The 23654-nt window shown below is 38.7% G+C and overlaps 2 protein-coding genes across 2 annotated transcripts; one reads left to right on the forward strand and one right to left on the reverse strand.

Annotated features, from left to right (window-relative positions):
* Positions 1 to 2124: 2124 nt before the first annotated feature.
* On the reverse strand, positions 2125 to 6926 carry LOC128399039 (vomeronasal type-2 receptor 26-like). Its single transcript, XM_053360296.1, has 4 exons — positions 6765 to 6926; positions 5499 to 6380; positions 4908 to 5124; positions 2125 to 3026 (listed from the first exon to the last, which is right to left on the reverse strand). The coding sequence occupies exons 1-4, from the start codon at positions 6924 to 6926 to the stop codon at positions 2125 to 2127; spliced, it is 2163 nt and encodes a 720-aa protein (XP_053216271.1).
* Positions 6927 to 16822: 9896 nt separating this feature from the next.
* LOC128399040 (vomeronasal type-2 receptor 26-like) lies at positions 16823 to 22981 on the forward strand. Its single transcript, XM_053360297.1, has 4 exons — positions 16823 to 16984; positions 17372 to 18253; positions 18644 to 18860; positions 22080 to 22981. The coding sequence occupies exons 1-4, from the start codon at positions 16823 to 16825 to the stop codon at positions 22979 to 22981; spliced, it is 2163 nt and encodes a 720-aa protein (XP_053216272.1).
* The last annotated feature ends 673 nt before the right edge of the window (positions 22982 to 23654 follow it).

Below are 23654 nucleotides of genomic sequence, written 5' to 3' on the forward strand. Positions count from 1 at the left end.
CCAGGCTTGATTACTGTAACTCACTCTACATGGGGCTGCCCTTGAGACTGACCCAGAAACTCCAGCGGGTGCAGAATGCCGCGGCGAGACTCCTTACGAGGTCCTTGCCATAGGATCACATTCACCCGGTGCTATACCAGCTGCACTGGCTCCCGGTGGAGTACAGGATCAGGTTTAAGGTGCTGGTTTTAACCTTAAAGCCCGATATGGCCTAGGACCCTCATACCTACGGGACCGCCTCTCCTGGTAAGTCCCACGGAGGACCATATGGTCTTCAAATAAAAATATCTTGGAGATCCTGGGCCACAGGGAAGTTAGGCTGGCCTCAACCAGAGCCAGGACTTTTTCGGCCGTGGCCCTGATCTGTCACAAGAGACTAGGGCCCTGCGGGACTTGATATCTTTCTGCAGGGCCTGCAAGACATAGCTGTTCCACCAGGCCTTTGGCCAAGGCACAGTCTGACCCCCTCTCTCCTTCTATAATCCTCACAGAACACTAACCTAATGATTGCCATTAATTTGATTCTGAATTGATTTTAGAAAATATTTCAATTAACTGATTGTGATTCTATGTAAACTGTGCTATTTTTACTGTTGTTAGCTACTCTGAGCCTGGCTTTGGCTGGGGAGGGTGGGATATAAAATTATTATTATTATTATTATTATTATTATTATTATTATTATTATTATTATTATTGGCTACAGAGAATATGGTGCCAGAACTTGTTTGTCGGAGAAGGCAAGTTGCCTCATTAGGCATTCCGATGAACAACAAAGAGCAGAGGAAACACAAGAGGAGGGAGTTGAGGAGAATGTAGGTGAGGCTTCTGTTGTTGGCTTTGACTATGGCAGTGTTCTGGTGCTTAAAGAAGATGCCCAACACCAGAGCTGTGACCAGAGCCTGTAGAAATGCAGGAAAAAATGAAATGATGGCCAAAGTGTCATCAAAAGCTAGGAAAACTGGTATCTTTGAACACAGTGATCATAGCCCTTGTTTGGATGGTTATCTTCTGGACAGCTCATACAAATTTCTGGAAAAATATACGCTGTATGATCATTTAAAAAACAATATCCAGTGATCTATGTCCACCCAGCTCCACCGACAGCCCAGGAAGATGATATATTAAAATTGTGCCCTTTAAAGTTGCATCTTGAAAGCAAAGCTGTGAAAATTACTGCATATCTGTGTAATAAAGAATATCCCTGCTTACCCATCATATTGCAACAGGCCTCAGAACTATTTTGTGCTCAGTCTATGTGAAGTGGGTGAAAAGAAGGACCAACGGAGGGTTATGCAAGACAGGAGGGTGATGGATGGAGTGGCTAATCAGCACAATCTCTTTCTAGCTATTTTTTTCCATTGCTAGCTCATTGATTTATGACAGCAAAAACTGAAGCTAGCTTTGGTTCTCAATTAATATTAGTAGGGGGGCAAAGTTTTCCAGCCATCAAACCAGCCCACACTAGGTCCTGGATAGGAAGGTACTGAGCTAACAATGAAAAAAATAGCTAGAAAGAGATATTCCTAAGAGTATTTTTAGAGTTGAACCCACCCCATCCTTTCCACTTGCCTAATTTGCTACAACTGGGGGCTGTTACACTCTTCCACCTACGTAAGATGTATTGGACATTGTTTGCTATCATACTAACTGCTTACTGGAAACAATTCTGGACAGAGTTCTAATGTTATTAGGAGGTAGGGACACTGGATAATATTGTCTTATCACTTTAGAAACAACACATCTGATCTGAGGCAATCTGACATGGTTAAGAAGCTCCCTGTCACCAGTCTTTCACTCAGATAAGAAATGTAATTAGGGTGTACTAGTTCACCCTATGTGTAGATGATTTTGAAGCTCTCCAGAATTTTTCCATTGCCTAGACTGATCTGCTACAAATGTCTTATGAAAGTGATGTTGGATCTTATCCACAGTTTCATTCCTTCACACAGTCCCAATTCATATAAAAGACACATGTTCCTATATGGAATAACAAGGACATAAATGATATGATGAATCCTTCTATTATTTATATTTTTTCAACTTCCTGACTAGGAAAGGTGCAATGAGACTGTTAATTGTCAGCAAGGCCATGTAGCCTAAGACCCAACAAAAACTTCTATCATTTATATCTTTCTCCGTATCAATTGCTCTCTGTTGTTTAACTCAGGCCTCATCACAATAATGTAGCATTTAGGGGAAAAGATGCAACCCAGCAGCCCAGCACTGGAAGCCAAGATGGAGAAGATCTCCACAGCCACCATGTATTTTCCTCTGGTGCTCAGGTACGTTGGAATGAAGGAGAGCCAGACACTGCAGAAGACCAGCATGCTGAAGGTGATGAACTTGGCTTCATTGAAACTGTCAGGCAACTTCCTGGCTAAGAAGGCCACAGTGAAGCTGACAATGGCCAGGAAACCCATATAGCCCAAGACACAGTAAAACATGAGGACTGACCCTTCATTACATAGAAATATAATTCCTTCCCTCATTGAGTGCATGTCCAAATCTGGGAATGGAGGAGAGATTGTCAGCCAGAGTGCACATATCACTACTTGAGTTTTAGAGCAGGAAAGGACTATGGAGTAAGCCAATCTTTTCCCCACCCATTTCCTGATACTGGATCCTGGCTTAGTAGCCATGAATGCCAAAACTACTGATATAGTTTTGGCCAAGATGCTAGAGAGGGCCACAGAGAAGATGATGCCAAAAGCGGTTTGTCGGAGGAGGCAGGTCACCTTATTAGGTTTTCCAATGAACAACAAAGAACAGAGGAAACACAAGAGGAGGGAGATGAGGAGAATGTAGGTGAGGCTTCTGTTGTTGGCTTTGACTATGGCCGTATTCCTGTGCTTAATGAAGATGACCAGCACCAGAGCTGTGACCAGAGACAATAAAAGTGCAGTGGAAGTTGAAACAATGGTCAGCACTTCATCAAAAGCTAAGAAGTTTGGTATCTTAGGAATGCATAGATCCTGGCCTTTGTTTGGATATAGATCCTTTGCACAACTTGCACAATTTTCTACATCTGAAAAGAAGTTAACAAAATATTGAACCAGAATAGTTCCGAATATTAAAATCTGTATCAGCAGCAGTCCCCCAAACATTATAGCTCATCATGCAAATTTTGATACCTTTCTGACCAAGATTCGTACAAATCCTACACATAATCTGGAATTTTCAACAGAAGCAGCATGTTTGTCCTAAATGTACAAGCATTCCCTCATAGCCTGATTTTAAATACCATAGGTTCTTTATTCCATATATTAATCAGCAATTACAGTTTGTATAATGAGTGCCATCCCACCAAATCATACTCAAAGCAATCCCACTGAAATAAATAGACTTAAGCAACTTGTCAACCAATTAGAGGTTTTCCATTATGAAGTGGTTTATAAATTTTATGAAATAAATACATAAATTGATTTCAGTGGGTCGATTCTGAGTATTACTATTGCCCAATAAGTTTTAATACTAGAAAATCCTGATCCCTTATTTTTTAATCCTAAATAATACCGGCATTTTTACCAGTGCTCTTGTTAAAGCCATAAAATCTTTATGCGAATGTTCGTAGTGATTTTTATATAATTACAGTGGTACCTCGGGTTACGATTCTTCTCTCACATGCTTGGTCTGCATGATTTCAAAATAACAATTCATTATCCTCCAAGTTCTCCAGCCATCAAACCAGGCCACACTAGGTCCTGGATAGGAAGGTACTGAGCTAACAATGAAAAAATAGCTAGAAATAGATATTCCTAAGAATATTTTTAGAGTTGAACCCACCCCATCCTTTCCCCACTTCACTAATTTGTTACAACTGGGGGCCTAAATGAACACTGAGAACAATGTACAACAACATAATTTTAAAAAATGTGCCAAGTTAATTATAACAAACTTGCAAAACAGTCTCTCATATTTTACTTCAGTAACTTGGGCAATCTGGTCTACCATGAAATAGCATGTCCTACCCTTCTCGTTTGAGACCATCCCATCTGGACATGGAGCACAATCATAGCAGCAAAATTTCTCTCCTTCTCTCTTTTTCTTCCCATAACCAGGTTGGCAGATGCCATTACATTCTGAAAGGGGTGGCACCTATCCAAAGATATTGGAAATTTAACATTGAATAAAGTTAAGGGAAGAGTTTAGTATTAAATAGTTTGTAGAATTCTTCTTCCATCTGATATATATCATGCTTTAAGCAATAGTACACAGGGGGCACATTCCTTCTGTATTCAAACTCAGAAAGATTCAAAGTTCTATACTCAGTCGTATAAATGGATTAAAACTAGATTTGCATTTCATTGAATGTTACAAACTGAAGGCTTGACTCATAAATCTCACATAAAGTAATGACAGGAAACATCTATTTTCTGTAATACATGTTAGGCCCTGTTAACATTTTGTTGTCATTCCTTATTTCTTTATACCTTTTTATACTGCTCTGTCAGGCAATGTCCTCTCTTGGGGGCTTAAAAACATACACCATATGCAAATACAATCTCAATAAACCAATATTATATAAAACACAACCTACAACCTTTAAATCAGCTTATATCAGCAGCTAGGTGGAACGGAAGCATTTTCATCCTATTTCTGAAGGACAACAGTGACAAAGCCAAATGAACATCTCAAGGGAAGTATTTCCATAGACCAGGGGCCACCACAAAATATGTCCTGTCCCTAGCAGCTGTGTATTTACCGAACTCATTTAAAGAGTAGCCTAAAAAGCAGAACTACCAATAATGATCTTAAGGAGTTGGGCGTGCTCACGTGCGTAAAGAGCGTTCTTCAAATGATACCTTGCCACCAATGAAATATTCACTTTTCATATAAAAGCAATGTATAATAATAATAATAATAATAATAATAATAATAATAGCATTATTATCCACCTGAGTCAAACTTCTGTGCCATTCAATTCTGGCTTCATCAATGGTGAATTGTTTCCCAGGAGGAGCCTGAGGGTCCAGCCATCCCACTTTGACTCTGACGTAGGATTTATTTGGGAATGTGATCAAATTTGTAATATCAAATCCAGCGTCCAATTCTCCATGTTCATTCAATGTAATTTCATCTCCAGCACTGTTGTTGAATGACATTCCTTGAAGAAATGAGTGGAGCTAGGTGGAAAGTGAAAGAGAATCAAATGGACTAACAAAAATAGGAATTGGTTATTGAAATAGCTTTCCTAGATGGATTTTACTTATTTTTCTCTTTCAGAGAACCTTTACAATTCACAATACAAAGTTTCTGACTTTCAGTAGCCGACAAAGGAAGAAAGTAGAAACTCATGAATCACTTTAAATTCAGTTGAAGTTGCTGTCAAAAGAACTTTCAAAAAGAATAATGGAGGATAAGTTAGGGTATAAACGTTATCATCTGAAGGGAAGGGAAGAATCTGAAAGCATGACAAGAGCTGGGTGCTCATTTTCTCTAGAAATTGCTTTGGTAATGGAATATTGGTATCACAGAACTGTCAGTACAGAAACATTACCTTCCAGGGTTCCACTTTCTGATAAAATAGCTTGTCTCCACCCTCCATTTTTCTGAAGTTGGTTTTAGTTGAGGAAGTCATATGTAAGGCTTGTGCCAAAGCATACACAGCATTATAGATACTGTAGCTATGGCCAGTCATTCTCATTTCAAAGAATGGTGCAGGAAGGCTCTCCAGCAACTCCTCCCCGGTACATGAGTATGTTGACACAGTGGAGTTTGAAAGTGAACAACTAAATGCTTGTTCCCAGAAATCGTTGATAAAACCATCTGCATCTGCCCATGAAAGATTTATACTCTTAAGAAATTCTTCGAAATCCCGAAGCTCCTTTGCTTGAATTGAGAAGCAGATAGAACCATGGAACATTTGTCTATCAACCTCAGTAATCTTTTGAAAAGTGTACAAGGTAAAATCAATTTGGGCTGTTGTAATCCAAACCTTTTCTGGAGATAACATCTTTTTATACTGTTGATTGATTTGTTGAAGTATCTTGACTACTCCTATAACACCTCCCAACCATCGAACAGTTGCACTTTCTCCATATATAATAACTGCTTTGGCCTTGCTCAGCATGAAAGTTGGCAAATTATTTAGTAGGTCATCAACCATTACAAGTCCATTACCTGCGAAATATATATGTTTTTGAACTCTTTCTGTGAATGCTGAACATATTCCATGCTTGGAAAGTATTGGCTCTATGGTCTGCAAGAATGTTTCTCCCCCTTTGTCGTTTAGAGCAATGAGCCCGACCCATTTCCATCTGAAATGCAGAAGTAACTGGATAATTCCCTGATACTGAAGGCCTTCGTTGGGAACCATGCGGTAAAAGGAAGGGAACTTTATCTGATCAATGGCTGCTGTTTCAAATGAACCATATGAAATCTAAAACAACAACCAGACATTTTAGAGTGGAATCAGCAATCCATAATCCTTACATTTATTAATTCCCCCTTTACACTGTAATCCTATAAATTTCCAACAATTTAAGCAAAACTCTCCATTATTTTATAGAGACAGAAAAACACACGCACCCACTTTTGCTCACTCATATCCCCTTACATACAATAGAGTTAATTTAATAGAATTCAGAAAGCCATCTTGCCCTGATCATTCACATCTCTGATTATCCATGTTATACCCACCAATCAGTTCCACATAATTCAGCTTTTACTTTCCCCATTCAAGTTCCTACTGGAAAGAGAGAAAGACAGTGAATAATAGTGGAAGATTAAATAAATCCCTATTATCCCCAGACTCAAATCCTACCTGTAGAATCTTGTAAAGACCTAAGATGTCTGCCAAGCGTGAAGAAATATCAGAATCAAGTCCCCCGATTACTCCTATTACTTTGTTCTGAATGCCACATTTATAGTTTGGGACAAAGTGCTTTGATTTAAAGAGCAGGTCCAGAGTGGAACGATAGGTCATCTTTGAATCAGAGTAGCTGTCGTAGATGTGGAACCCAAGAGTAACATTGGGCAGGATCCTGGGATTCTCATTGATCTCATCAACAGCAAACACCAAGGCCAGGATGTGCTGGTAAAACTTGGTCACCACACTGCAAATAAAGTGGCTGGCTATTTCATGGGACTTTTGAACAGTACACAAAGTAGTTTTGTCTCAGTAGTGGTCTACTCTAATCAGAATGATTAAGCTGTCAGAGTATACATATAGGGTACAACCAGCATAATTAGTCATTAAAAAAGCGCTATAAGAAAGGAAGAATTGTGTTTTCATAAGTATAGGCCCGTTTTGAGCAGTCTGTAGCTCAAATCGGATTTTTAATCTCTGAGCAGATATAGACTGTGGAGATGTCTATAGAGAATGGATAGATTGTCTTGAATTTCACTTCATGAGTGCTGTCCATTTTGCTCTTTATCACCATTGAGCTTCAGCTACAAATGCCTACTGAAGTGTGCTACAGTTTTTGGAACTATTACCACATTCGGAGAGTTCCTGAACCTGCAAAAACTTCCTCCTGTACTGGACCTCTGTGTGTATCTTTAGAATCCAGCTTTTTATAGGTTGAAACCCAGAAGTGAACATAAAAGGAATGTGAGAAGCTGCTTCATATTCAGCACACCAAAGTCAGTATTTTCTTTACAGGCTGTAGCTTTTCTCCAGTGTTTCAGAGAAGGATAATTTCTAATTCCTATATTTAAAAAACCAGGAGACTGAACCTGGGACCTTTGGCATGCACAACCTGAGCTGTACTGCTGAGCTATACTCTGTTCCGTAAATGAAATGTTATATTTTTGCTCTCATTCCCAGTTTTCCCTTAGCAAGTCGTTTCATTACACAAATGCCTGTTCCCTTCTAGGATGCTTTAAGCCTCTCAGTCTGTTCTACAGCGCATCCCCTTTGCTGGTAACCACATTCTATTGGAGATTTAAAATGAAAATATAGTATGAAATAATATATGTGTATTTCCTCACTACATCTTACTTTTCATAGGTTGAAAGCCTAATGATAACCTGTAGGCTGAAGATCATTTAGGAAATGGGTATTTTAAGCCAAGTTTCTCTGTGTGCATATATTTCAATGACTCATCAATGATCAAGCATCAACCTCACACCCTGATTTTTGCTGGAAGTCACTGATTATTAGGATATAATATTAGTCTGACTCAGAAAAAATGGAAAATTAATTATTATTATTAAATCCACCGCCCAATGTTTAGTATGAATAACTCAAACTAGCTAACAGAAATGTTATTTTATTATTTTCAAAACCTAAACAAGATTATTATTTCAATTCACTACAACTAAGAAAATTCACAACAGCCAAAACTAGTTGAATATATACATTTCCGCAGGAAAAGATTGAGAGCAATATCTCAGGCAGAGAAAGTAGCAAAGAACCATTTAACCCCAAGGTCCTTTTTAAAGAGGCAGAGAAGACGCTATTAATAATTACAGGTTATGTGTGATAAGCCAGATGAACAATTTTGTAGTCGTATTACATTTAATGCAAGAACCCATTGCACCATTTCAGTACATTTAAAAAGATCCACAGCACATCTTAGCTAAAAATAAAATTGCACATACTATAATGCACAAAAATGAAGAGGCAGTTTAGAGTCACTAAGTATTGGGGACAGGTGGACATTCTACAGATTTGATGCATTTACTGTAAAGCGTTATCTAAAAATGGTACACCAGAAATTTCGACAGAGTGAAAACATGAAAATTATCAAGGATTTCGGGAGTATAAAATACAGAATCATTTAAGGGTTTTGATTGGCAAAATTAAACTTGGAGGAAAAAATGTATGACATTTAACCCACAAGAGGATAATAAAACATTCAACTTTTAAAGGACACAGCAAGTTCGATCTTGTCAAACCAGAATGAACCTTAGATTGCAATTTTAAATAGAACAGCCGGCACATTTGGCCTCATTTGTTCTGATATCATCTGAAATACCTTGGGGTCTGCATGTTGGTCATTTTATGTGTCATCCACAGTTTTTTTCTCATCTCATCACAATATACTTTTTAAAACTGTTTCCCCCAACCGTTTCATTCCTTGCACCTCCTAACAAATAAAGCAGGAATGTTGGGAGTGAGTGAGGAACAAGCCAATGACCAGAGTCAATAGTTGTTAGGGCTACACCTTTCTCTCTGTCTCCCTGTGATTTATTTCCCACCTGCTGCTTTTCCCCATTCCTCTCTCTCCCTCTCCCTCTCCCTCTCCCTCTCAGCTATACCACTTCCCGACATGCTTTCTCCTCCATGCCACCCATATGCTATTAAGCTGAGGGCCACGTGAGGCCCATGGGGTAAAAGTTCTCCACTCCTGAAATAAAGAACTATAAAGCTTGAATATGTCTGAAAATTTGGGTGAAATACAAAAGCTGCCCCATACTCCCCTTACATAATGAAAGCTCTCAGAGGCTATGTATTATAATGACCACAGAGCAATTGGATCACGAAAGGCTAATGTTTCCAAATCTTCAACTGCTAGTATAGGTATAGTCTAAATATAGAGGCATTTGAGTTTTTCATTTTCTTAACCTCCAGCCAGCCAGCCATGCAGAAGCAGGTCTATTTCTGGTTTTAAACAGTAATCAAAGCTATTTGCAGACAGCCACACTAATAGAAAGAATTGGTAAAATGAAATCAAGGGAAATTTCCTTACGATGGGGTCTTATAGGAGACTTGAGTAGGGTGTCTGTTGAATAAGATTTTGGAGAAAACATAACGCATATGAGACACCATCCCGCCAATGAGGAGATCACCTGGCTCATACCACTCATGTGGAATATCTACAGGATTATTATTGATGAGCTTAACTGTATGCACTTTGCACAGCAAATCTGGGAGCAGCAAAAGCAGCAGCAGCAACATCCTGTACTGTAACTTCACTTGGAACTCGGGAATTCCAGTTTACAATATTAACTGGTTGATCCCTGTACAAACAGAATGCTGGACTAGAAGGGCCTTTGACCTGATGTGGCAGAGATGCTATTATGTCAGGATCTTATTACTACAAATCAGCTGGATTTGAAGATTAGTTGGATGGCATCTGGCTCTGCCAAGGAGCTTCTCAAAGGGACATCTTCCAATCTTATCCTTAACCTCAACAGCATGCCATATGCATGCCTTGAATGCTAATTAGGAAACACTTATTTAAAGCTTGACCTAAACAATGAAAGAAGGAAACTAACTAAAATGACAGTGCCCTGCCTCTCTCTTCTCTCTAATATTAGGTGCCCCTGGAACACTTATGTACTTATACTGATTTCAGAAGTGCTTGTTTAATTGTTTTCCACTGTATTCTGGAAAGCACTAGCCAGATGAGTTGATTATGGTGGTTTTTATAATTACTGGGGAGATAATGACAACTGAATTATTATTTCTTTACTCCATTGTGAGCCATCAATTACAGAACTCCAGAAGTAAATATGTTCAGCAGATTGTAGGTATTACATTTTAGCATCAAGATCTAAAATCCTTGTGATGAAATAATTGCTACTCTCAAAGATACGAGAGGAACTTTCAGATCCATTAATTCTATTTCTTGGGAATTGGGACAATGAGGGTAGAGAAAGTTTTTCTACCCAGAGTGAAGGGATAATTTAATGTAGCATTGGGGAGATAGTTCCACAAACATTGCTGCATGCCAAATTGGGGGAGGAATAACCTTTTGTCCTCTTGTGCACAGTTTGTGTGTGTGTCTTGTGGAAGGTATGGGGAGCATACAGAGGCTGGAGAGGAGAGAAAGCCCTGTTGTGCTAGTTGGATATTCATTTTTTTCCTGGTTTCAATAACAACTTTATTAATTGATGTGGGGTCCTGCAACAGTTTAAACCTCATCTTACAAAGAAAATCACTCTAATGTGAGTTTGCTTGCAAACTTACATAGTGCTTATTTGTCCTTCCTCTGTCTTATCTGGGTAAGCTTCCATGGTGCAGGGACTGTGGCTAGCAATGCTTCGACCTGTGGTGACTATCATCTCTACACTTCAGCATCCTCTGGGCCAAATGGCTCTGTTTGGTTGAATCTTATCCTCCTTCTCTGAGCTCTTGTGACTTTGAAGAATTAGGTAACAGGAAATCTCCCTTCATGCCCAATATGCCTGAGTGTGTATATTTTTTATTTTAATCTACTTTTCCTGGTATGCCCCACGGAGAGCCTCAAGGTCCATAAATAACAACACCCTAGTGGTCCCAGGCCCTAAGGAAGTTAGATTGGCTTCAACCAGAGCCAGGGCCTTTTCAACTCTGGCTCCGACCTGGTGGAACGCTCTGCCTCATGAGACCAGGGCCCTGCAGGATCTGATTTCTTTCCGTAGGGCCTGTAAGACAGAGTTGTTCCGCCTGGCCTTTGGCTTGGAGCCAATTTGATTCCCTCCCTCCCTCCCTCTCTTTCTTTTTTCTTTTCCTTCTCCTCCTGCGATGAGGCTACATTTTAATATTTTAATGTTCCATTATTTTAATGTTGTATTTTATTTTTGTTTTTAAGTTGTAATCATTCATCTTGTTTTTATTATTGCTTGTAAGCCGCTCTGAGCCCGGCCTTGGCTGGGGAGGGCGGGGTGTAAATAAATTATTATTATTATTATTATTATTATTATTATTATTATTATTATTATTATTATTTTAGCGCCTTGAACACTCACACAACCTGCCTTCCATGATAGACTTATGACAGCAAAAACTGAAGCTAGCTTTGGTTCTCAATTAATATTAGTAGGGGGGCAAAGTTCAGAGAATGAGAAAAAAGCCGAGAATAAAATTCCAACTGTTAACAGATAAAATAGAGAGAGGAGGCTTCACGCTCCCTGATCTAGAGCTATACCATGCAGCTGCAGCATTATTATGGATTAAAGATTGGATAACATTAAGGGATTTTGATGTATTAGATTTGGAGGGATATGATAATTGGTATGGGTGGGATGCCTATTTAATATATGAGAAGGTAAAGGTCCACAGGGGCTTCCTGAACCATTTAATAAGGAAATCATTGTATAAGATCTGGTCAAAATATAAAGGAATACTAGAACCCAGGATTCCCCTGTGGAGCTCACCTACAGAAGCACAGGCAGTTAAGAAAAAGAATATGGATGGGGAATGGGCCACATACCGATTATTATTAGAAGGACAACAGGATGAACCTATATTGAAAAAAATATGAAGAAAATAAAGGGTATCTAACAGACTGGCTGCAATATTTTTAAATGCATCAAAGATTAACCATTGATAAAAAAGCAGGACTTGCAAAAGAAACATCAACATTTGAAAAAGAATTGATACAAAGTAAAGGAAAATATATCTCACGGGTATACAACCTCCTATTGGAATGGGAGGTAAAGGAAGAACAAGTGAAAGCTGTAATGGTGAGATGGGTGCAAGATTTGGGTTATAATATTTACATGGATCAATGGGAAAAATTATGGTGGGAAGACTTAAAATTCACGGCCTGCTACAATCTCAGGGAAAACACAACGAAGATGATGTATAGATGGCACCAAACTCCAGAAAAACTTGCTAAAATGTATATGTTGGAGATGTAATAAAGAAATTGGGTCTTATTTGCATATGTGGTGGAAATGTACAGATATTTGTGTTTTGGGGAATAATATATATGAAGACCTTAAAAATTATTTAAATTAACATTCAAAAAGAGGCCAGAAATATATTTATTAAGCATTTTGCCAAAAGAAATAGGGAAATAGAAAAGAACATTGTTCACGTATGGAATAACGGTGGCCAGAATTTTAGTAGCAAGAAATTGGAAAAACACAACAATACCCAACACAGAAGATTGGCAAATCCTAATGGTAGAATATCTGCAGCTAGCGAAAGCAGCAGGAAGAGTAAGAGGCCAACCAAAACAAAAAGTCTATAAGGATTGGAGAACCTTTAAAGAATATTTAGAAAACTGTGGAATAAAAGAAAGCATCTTGGCAGAATTAGACTGATCCCTGTATTGTATAAATATAAGTTTGTAGGGAGGTAAAAAGAAAATATATAAGAAATATGTAACTGTGCCGTATAAAGTAATGGATAGACAAAATACAGTGAGATTAATTGCAAGTCAGTTTTAAATTTCTTTTCTATAAATTTAATAATTGTGTTCAATACCAAGAGTGTATATGATGATAATCATATTAATCTTCTTATATCTTATAGTGTGGTGGTTGGTTTGATTTTTCTGTTATTTGTTTGTTTGATTGTATGTTTGTTTACTTGTATCTACATCTGTTTTTCATAAATGTATTTATTTGAAATTAATAAAGATATATAGTTTTTATTTAAAAAAAAAAGTTCAGAGAAGGAGGATAAGACTTCAACCAAACAAAGCCATTTGGCCCAAAGGATGCTGAATTGCACAGAGCATGGTCACCATAGGTTGAAGCATTGTTAGCCACAGTCCCTGCACCATGGGAGCTTAAATGTAATACCTACAATCTGTTGAACATATTTACTTCTGGAGTTCTGTAACTGATGGCTCACAATGGAGTAAACAAAAAATAATTCAGTAGTAATTATAAAAATCACCATAATCAACTCATCTGGCTAGTGCTTTCCAGAATACAGTGGAAAACAGTTAAACAACCACTTCTGAAATCATTATAAGTACATAAGTGTTCCAGGGGCACCTAATATTAGAGAGAAGAGAGAGGCAGGGCACTGTCATTTTAGTTAGTTTCCTTCTTTCATTGTTTAGGTCAAGCTTTAAATAAGTGTTTCCTAATTAGCATTCAAGGCATGCATATGGCATGCTGTTGAGGTTAAGGATAAGATTGGAAGATGTCCCTTTGAGAAGCTCCTTGGCAGAGCCAGATGCCATCCAACTAATCTTCAAATCCAGACGATTTGTAGTAATAAGATCCTGACATAATAGCAGCTCTGCCACATCAGCTCCAATGCCCTTGTAGTCCAGCATTCTGTTCTTACAGTGATCAACCAGTTAATATTGTAAACTGGAATTCCCGAGTTCCAAGGGAAGTTAAAGTACAGGATGTTGCTGCTGCTGCTTTTGCTGCTCCCAGATTTGGTGTGCAAAGTGCATACAGTTAAGCTCACCAATAATAATCCTGTAGATATTCCACATGAGTGGTATGAGTCAGGTGATCTCCTCATTGGCGGGATGGTGTCTCATATGCTTTACGTTTCCCCCAAAATCTTATTCAACAGACACCCTTCTCAAGTCTCCTTTAAGACCCCATCGTAAGGAAATGTCCTTTGATTTCATTTTACCAATTCTTTCTATTAGTGTGGCTGTCTGCAAATAGCTTTCATTACTGTTTAAAAACAGAAGTAGAACTTCTTCATGGCTGGCTGGCTGGACGTTAAGAAAATTTAAAACTCAAATGCCTCTATATTTAGACTATACCTATACTAGCAGTTGAAGATTTGGAAACATTAGCCTTTCATGATCCAATTGCTCTGTGGTCTTGTTATAATACATAGCCTCTGAGAGCTTCCATTATGTAAGGGGAGTATGGGGCAGCTTTTGTATTTCACCCAAATTTTCAGACATATTCAAGCTTTATAGTTCTTTATTTCAGGAGTGGACAACTTTTATCCCATGGGCCTCAGCTTAATAACATATCAGTGGCATGGAGGAGAAAGCATGTGGGGAAGTGAAACAGCCAAGAGGGAGAGGGAGAGAGGAATGGGGAAAAGCAGGGGGTGGGAAATAAATCACAGGGAGACAGAGAGAAAGGTGTAGCCCTAACAACTATTGACTCTGGTCATTAGCTTTTTCCTCACTCACCAGCTTGTGACTCCCAACGTTCCTGCTTTATTTGTTAGGAGGTGCAAGGAAGGAAAGGGGGGCAGTTTTAAAAATTATATTGTGATGAGATGAGAAAAAAACTGTGGATGACACATAAAATGACCAACATGCAGACCCCAAAGGTATTTCAGATGATATTAGAACAAATGAGGCCAAATGTGCCGGCTGCTCTATCTAAAATTGCAATCTAAGGAGCATTCTGGTTTGACAAGATCGAACTTGCTGTGTCCTTTAAAAGTTGAATGTTTTATTATCCTCTTGTGGGTTTAATTTCATACATTTTCCCCTTCAAGTTTAATTTTGCCACTCAAACCCCTCAAACGATTCTGTATTTTGTACTCCTGAAATCCCTGATAATTTTCAACTTTTCACTCTGTGGGAATTTCTGGTGTACCATTTTTAGATAGCGCTTTAAAGTAATGCATCAAATCTGTAGAATGTCCACCTGTCCCCAACACTTAGTGACTCTAAATTGCCTCTTCTTTTTCATGCATTATAGTATGTGCAATTTTCTTTTCAACAAAGATATGCTGTGGATCTTTTAAATGTACTGAAATGGTGCAATGGGTTCTTGCATAAAATGTAGTAAGACTACAAAATCGTTCATCTGGCTTGTCACACATAACCTGTAATTATTAATAGCGTGTTCTCTGCCTCTTCAAAAAGGACCTTGGGGTTAAATGATTCTTTGGTACTTTCTCTGCCTGAGATATTTGCTGTCAATCTTTTCCTGCGGAAATATATATATATTCAACTAGTTTTTGCTGTTGTGAATTTTCTTAGTTCTACTGAATTGATACTGAATTGAAATAATAATCTTGTTTATGTTTTGAAAATAAAAAAATAACATTTCAGTTTGAGTTATTCGTACTAAACATTGGGCAGTGGATTTAATTATTATTTTTAATTAATTGTCCATTTTCTCTGAATCATACTAATATTATATCCTAATAATCAGTGACTTCAAGCAAAAATCAGGGTGTGAGGTTGATGGTTAATCATTGATGAGTCATTGAAATATATGCACACAGAGAAACTTGGCTTAAAAAGCCAATTTCCTAAATTTTCAACCATTCATTTTAAATCTCAAGTAGAATGTGGTTACCAGCAAAGGGGATGCGCTGTAAAACAGACTGAGAGGCTTAAAGCATCCTAGAAGGGAACATTCATTTGTGTAATGAAACGACTTGCTAAGGGAAAACTGGGAATGAGAGCAAAAATATAACACTTCTCCTTTACGGAACATAGCATAGCTCAGCAGTACAGCACAGGTTGTGCATGCCAAAGGTCCCAGATTCAGTCCCTGGTTTTTTAAATATGGGATTAGAAAATACCCTTCTCTGAAACACTGGAGAATATAGTAGCTGGCAGCCTGTAAAGAAAATACTGACTTTGGTATGCTGAATATGAAGCAGCTTCTCACATTCCTTTTATGTACACTTCTGGGTTTCAACCTATAAAAAGCTGGATTCTAAAGATACACACAGAGGTCCAGTACTGGAGGGAGTTTTTGCAAGTTCAGGAACTCTCCGAATGTGTTAATAGTTCCAAAAACTGTAGCACACTTCAGTAGGCATTTGTAGCTGAAGCTCAATGGTGATAAAGAACAAAATGGACAGCACTCATGAAGTGAAATTCAAGATAATCTATCCATTCTCTATAGACATCTCCACAGTCTATATCTGCTGAGAGATTAAAAATCTGATTTGAGCTACAGACTGCTCAAAACGGGCTTATCCTTATGAAAGCCCAATCCAGTAAAATGGAGTCAGGGTGCATTTTCCTCCTTTGTTACAGAACTTCATTAATGACTAACTATGCTGGTTGTATTCTATATGTATACTCTGACAGCTTAACTGTTCAGATTAGAGTAGACCACTACTGAGACAAAACCACTTTGTGTACTGTTCAAAAGTCCCATGAAATAGCCAGCCACTTTATTTGCAGTGTGGTGACCAAGTTTTACCAGCACATCCTGGCCTTGGTGTTTGCTGTTGATGAGATCAATGAGAATCCCAGGATCCTGCCCAATGTCACTCTTGGGTTCCACATCTACGACAGCTATACTGATTCAAAGATGACCTATCGTTCCACTCTGGACCTGCTCTTTAAATCATATCACTTTGTCCCAAACTACAAATGTGGCATTCAGAATAACGTAATAGGAGTAATCGGGGGACTTGATTCTGATATTTCTTCACACTTGGCAGACCTCTTAGGTCTTTACAAGATTCCACAGGTAGGATTTGAGTCAGGGGATAATAGGGATTTATTTAATCTTCCACTATTATTCACTCTCTTTCTCTCTTTCCAGTAGGAACTTGAATGGGGAAAGTAAAAGCTGAATTATGTGGAACTGATTGGTGGGTATAACATGGATAATCAGAGATGTGAATGATAAGGGCAAGATGGCTTTCTGAATTCTATTAAATTAACTCTATTGTATGTAAGGGGATATGAGTGAGCAAAAGTGGGTGGGTGTGTTTTTCTGTCTCTATAAAATAATGGAGAGTTTTGCTTAAATTGTTTGAAATTTATAGGATTGCAGTGTAAAGGAAAAAAAATAAATAAATGTAAGGATTATGGACCGCTGATTCCACTCTAAAATGTCTGGTTGTTGTTTTAGATTTCATATGGTTCATTTGAAACAGCAGCCATTGATCAGATAAAGTTCCCTTCCTTTTACCGCATGGTTCCCAATGAAGGCCTTCAGTATCAGGGAATTATCCAGTTACTTCTGCATTTCAGATGGAAATGGGTCGGGCTCATTGCTCTAAACGACAAAGGGGGAGAAACATTCTTGCAGACCATAGAGCCAATACTTTCCAAGCATGGAATATGTTCAGCATTCACAGAAAGAGTTCAAAAACATTTATATTTCTCAGGTAATGTACTTGAAATGGTTGATGACCTACTGAATAATTTGCCAACTTTCATGCTGAGCAAGGCCAAAGCAGTTATTATATATGGAGACAGTGGAACTGTTCGATGGTTGGGAGGTGTTATAGGAACACTCAAGATACTTCAACAAATCAGTCCTCAGTATAAAAAGATGTTATCTCCAGAAAAGGTTTGGATTACAACAGCCCAAATTGATTTTACCTTGTACACTTTTCAAAAGATTACAGAGGTTGATAGACAAATGTTCCATGGTTCTATCTGCTTCTCAATTCATACAAAGGAGCTTCGGGATTTCGAAGAATTTCTTAAGAATATAAATCTTTCATGGGCAGATGCAGATGGTTTTATCAATGATTTTTGGGAACAAGCATTCAGTTGTTCACTTTCAAACTCCACTGTGTCAACATACTCATGTACTGGGGAGGAGATGCTGGGGAGCCTTCCTGCACCATTTTTTGAAATGAGAATGACTGGCCATAGCTACAGTATCTATAATGCAGTTTATGCTTTGGCACAAGCCTTACATATGACTTCCTCAACTAAAACCAACTGCAGAAAAATGGAGGGTGGAGACAAGCTATTTTATCAGAAAGTGGAAGCCTGGAAGGTAATGTTTATGTACTGACAGTTCTGTGGTACCAGTATTCCATTACCAAAACAATTTCTAGAGAAAATGAGCACCCAGCTCTTGTCATGCTTTTAAATTCCTCCCTTCTTGCCAATAGCTGATCCCTTCCAATGATAATGTTTATACTCTGACTTATCCTCCATTATTCTTTTTGAAAGTTCTCTCGACAGCAACTTGAACTGAATTTAAATTGATTCATGATTTTACACTCTCTTCCTTTGTCAGCTACTGAAAGTCAGAAACTTTGTATTGTGAATTGTAAAGGTTCTCTGAAAGAGAAAAATAAGTAAAATCCATCTAGGAAAGCTATTTCAATAACCAATTCCTATTTTTGTTAGTCCATTTGATTCTCTTTCACTTTCCACCTAGCTCCATTCATTTCTTCAAGGGATGTCATTCAACAACAGTGCTGGAGATGAAATTACATTGAATGAACATGGAGAATTGGACGCTGGATTTGATATTACAAATTTGATCACATTCCCAAATAAATCCTACGTCAGAGTCAAAGTGGGATGGCTGGACCCTCAGGCTCCTCCTGGCAAAGAATTCAGCATTGATGAGGCCAGAATTGAATGGCACAGAAGTTTGACTCAGGTGGATAATAATGCTATTATTATTATTATTATTATTATTATTATTATTATTATTATTATTATTTACTTTTCCTTGCCCACCTAGCCAGATCTTCCCAGCCACTCTGGGTGCTTTCCAACAGGTTATTAAAAACAAAAAAAAGTTAAACATTAAAAGCTTCCCTAAATAGGGCTGCATTCAGAAGTCTTCTAAAAGTCAAGATAGTTGTTTATTTCCTTGACATCTGATGAGAGGGCATTCCACAGGGCGGGCACCACTATTGAGAAGGCCCTCTGCCTGGTCCCCTGTAACCTGACTTCTCACACTGAGGGAACTGCCAGAAGGCCTTCGAAGCTGGACCTCAGTGTCTGGGCAGAATGATGGGGGTGGAGATGCAACTTCTCGAATTCAGGTATTCACTGTCATCCAGAAAATGATATGAAGTATAAACAACTCCCCACTTATGCACAATTTATTTGCATATGTCTGCATACTTGTGCAGTACGGGTAACCCAGAAGTGTCAGGAAAGAGCTAGGAAGTCCTCATGGCTCATGAGGAGACTCTCCCCTTAGCCCAAAAGAACATCTTCTTAGGCCGTGTTTTTTTCCTGGAAAAATAGGTGCCAGTACGCATCAAAAAGTTGTTACAGTACGTGCCACACTTTTTAACAACACAAAAAGAGGTGCTGGTTCATACCCTTGCATACCCTTGCGGGGGGGGAGCACTGTTCTTAAGGCTCTGGAAAGGGTCTCCTTGAAAGCCAGAGGCACAGTGGGGCTTTGTTGAGGCTTCTCAGCTTAACAGCTCTGGGGAGGATCTCCTCATGAGTCTTGGCAACTCTCCAGGATGCTCCCCACTTACATGCATTTCAGTTATGTGGGGGGGGGAGCCCAAAACGTAGCCCCCCCCCCAATTTGGAGAGTCGCTTGTAATTTTTAAGAAGCATTTCTTAACATAATGCATGATTAAATTTGAACATCATTGGAAGGCCATATTCTATGGTCATATTGCAGAAATGGCTTTTATATGAAAAGTGAATATTTCATTGGTGGCAAGGTATCATTTGAAGAACTCTCTTTACGCACGTGAGCACGCCCAACTCCTTAAGATCATTATTGGCGGTTCTGCTTTTTAGGCTACTCTTTAAATGAGTTATGTACATACACAGCTACTAGGGACAGGAAGCTTTCTGTGGTGGCTCCTGGTCTATGGAAATACTTCCCTTGTGATGTTCATTTGGCTTTGTCACTGTTGTCCTTCAGAAGTAGGATGAAAACCCTTCCGTTCCACCTGGCTGCTGATATAAGCTGATTTAAAGGTTGTAGGTTGTGTTTTATATCATATTGTTTCATTGAGATTGTATTTGCATATGGTGTATATTTTTAAGCCACCAAGAGAGGACATTGCCCTATAGAGCAGTATAAAAAGGTGTAAAGAAGTAACGAATGGCAACACAATTTTGGCAGGGCCTAATATGGGACACGGGAGGCGCTTGTGGGTTAAACTACAGAGCCTAGGACTTGCCGATCAGAAGGTCGGCAGTTCGAATCCCCGCGACGGGGTGAGCTCCCATTGCTCGGTCCTGGCTTCTGCCAACCTAGCAGTTCAAAAGCACATCAAAGTGCAAGTAGATAAATAGGTACCACTCTGGCAGGAAGGTAAACGGCATTTCCGTGTGCTGCTCTGGTTTGCCAGAAGCAGCTTAGTCATGCTGGCCACATGACCCGGAAGCGGTACGCCAGCTCCCTTAGCCAATAAAGAAATAAGGAATGACAACAAAATGTGGCAGGGCCTAACATGTATTACAGAAAATAGATGTTTCCTGTCATTTATAAGACTGAGTATAGAACTTCCAAACTGCTAAATTTCCAATATCTTTGGATAGGTGCCACCCCTTTCAGAATGTAATGGCATCTGCCAACCTGGTTATGGGAAGAAAAAGAAAGAAGGAGAGAAATTTTGCTGCTATGATTGTGCTCCATGTCCAGATGGGATGGTCTCAAACGAGAAGGGTAGGACATGCTATTTCATGGTAGACCAGATTGCCCAAGTTACTGAAGTAAAATATGAGAGACTGTTTTGCAAGTTTGTTATAATTAACTTGGCACATTTTTTAAAATTATGTTGTTGTACATTGTTCTCAGTGTTCATTTAGGTACAGTTTCTTCACATTTGCTGTTACAGTGGTACCTCGGGTTAAGTACTTAATTCGTCCCGGAGGTCCATTCTTAACCTGAAACTGTTCTTAACCTGAAGCAACACTTTAGCTAATGGGGCCTCCTGCTGCCACCACACGATTTCTGTTCACATCCTGAAGCAAAGTTCTTAATCCGAGGTACTATTTCTGGGTTAGCGGAGTCTGTAACCTGAAGCATCTGTAATCTGAAGCGTATGTAACCAGAAGTACCACTATAGTCATCTTCAGGAAAATATTGGGCATATAATACATTTTAACACAAACAAATTCACAGTTAGCATAGTGTAATAATGGCTGAACCTGTTATTTAGAATCCATAAAAGGAGTTATGGTAGACCATTTTGCTGGCTGTGTCCTTCCTTTCAGCTTGTGATCGGCCTTTCAGCTTGTGATCTGCCTTGGAACAAGAATGAGAAGTTATGAAAGTCTAAGTAGAAATAAAGTGGAAATCTATACAAAAAAATAAACTTATGCAGCACAGATCAGCCAAAGTAGTACAACATGTAGGGATTAATATTTCAAACACAAACCAGTAATTACATAAGAATCACTATGAGCATTGAATAAAGATTTTATGGCATTAACAAGAGGGCCAGGAAAAATGCCATTATTATTCAGGATTAAAAAATAAGGGATCAGGATTTTGTAGTATTAAAACTTACTGGGCAATAGTAATACTCAGAATCAACCCACTGAAATCAATCTATGTATTTATTTCATAAAATTTATAAATCACTTCATAATGGAAAACCTCAAATTACTTAAGTCTATTTATTTCAGTGGGACTACTTTGAGTATGATTTGGTGGGATGGCACTCATTATACAACCTATAATTGCTGATTAATATATGAAATAAAGAACCTATGGTATTTAAAAGCAGGCTATGAGGGAATGCTTGCACATCTAGGACAAACATGCTGCATGGTATCAAAATTTGCATGGTGAAATATAATGTTTGGTGGACTGCTGCTGATACAGATTTTAATATTCGGAACTATTCTGGTTCAATATTTTGTTAACTTCTTTTCAGATTTAGAAAATTGTGCAAGTTGCGCAAAGGATCTATATCCAAACAAAGGCCAGGATCTATGCATTCCTAAGATACCAAACTTCTTAGATTTTGATGAAGTGCTGACCATTGTTTCAACTTCCACTGCACTTTTATTGTCCCTGATCACAGTTCTGGTGCTGGGCATCTTCATTAAGCATCGGGATACAGCCATAGTCAAAGCCAACAACAGAAGCCTTACCTACATTCTCCTCATCTCCCTCCTCTTGTGTTTCCTCTGTTCTTTGTTGTTCATTGGAAAACCTAATAAGGTGACCTGCCTCCTCCGACAAACCGCTTTTGGCATCATCTTCTCTGTGGCCCTCTCTAGCATCTTGGCCAAAACTATATCAGTAGTTTTGGCATTCATGGCTACTAAGCCAGGATCCAGTATCAGGAAATGGGTGGGGAAAAGATTGGCTTACTCCATAGTCCTTTCCTGCTCTAAAACTCAAGTAGTGATATGTGCACTCTGGCTGACAATCTCTCCTCCATTCCCCGATGTGGACATGCACTCAATGAGGGAAGGAATTATATTTCTATGTAATGAAGGGTCAGTCCTCATGTTTTACTGTGTCTTGGGCTATATGGGTTTCCTGGCCATTGTCAGCTTCACTGTGGCCTTCTTAGCCAGGAAGTTGCCTGACAGTTTCAATGAAGCCAAGTTCATCACCTTCAGCATGTTGGTCTTTTGCAGTGTTTGGCTCTCCTTTATTCCAACTTACCTGAGCACCAGAGGAAAATACATGGTGGCTGTGGAGATCTTCTCCATCTTGGCTTCCAGTGCTGGATTACTGGCTTGCATCTTTTCCCCTAAATGCTACATTATTGTGATGAGGCCTGAGTTGAACAACAGAGAGCAGTTGATACGGAGAACGATATAAATGACAGAACTTTTTGTTGGGTCTTAGGCTACATGGACTTGCTGACAATTAACATCCTCACTGCACCTTTCCTAATCAGGAAGCTGAAAAAAATATAAATAATAGAAGGAATCATCTTATCATTTATTTTCTTGTTATTCCACATAGGAACATATGTGTTTTATATGAATTGGGACTATGTGAAGGAATGAAACTGTGGATAAGATCCAACATCACTTTCAATAAGACATTTGAAGCAGATCAGTCTAGGCACAGGAAAATTCTGGAGAGCTTCAAAATAATCTACACATAGGGTGAACTAGTACCTCTACACTTCTTGAATCTCACATTTGGGTAGACACAGGATGAATTAAATGACTGGTTTGGCTTTAGGGAGTGCTCCAGGCACAGAAGGCTCTAAGATCTGAAGTATCTCTGAAAGAAAAAAATCACACAAAGCATGAGCCCTTTCTCTACATACCACAACTTTCTTTACACCAGGAATAGCCAATCTAATACGCTCCAGAAATTGTTGGACTAGAACTCCTATCAGCCTACCACTGACCATTATTATCAAGGATGAGGGTATCCATAGTGCAACAATATCCAGAGGGAACCATATTAAATGTTACTGATTTACATTAGTAGGACAAGCCTTTCAGTCTGCAGAATTACATTTCTTATCTGAGTGAAA

This window comes from Podarcis raffonei, chromosome 13 (assembly GCF_027172205.1).
Source record: "Podarcis raffonei isolate rPodRaf1 chromosome 13, rPodRaf1.pri, whole genome shotgun sequence".
Classification (NCBI taxonomy): domain Eukaryota; kingdom Metazoa; phylum Chordata; class Lepidosauria; order Squamata; family Lacertidae; genus Podarcis; species Podarcis raffonei.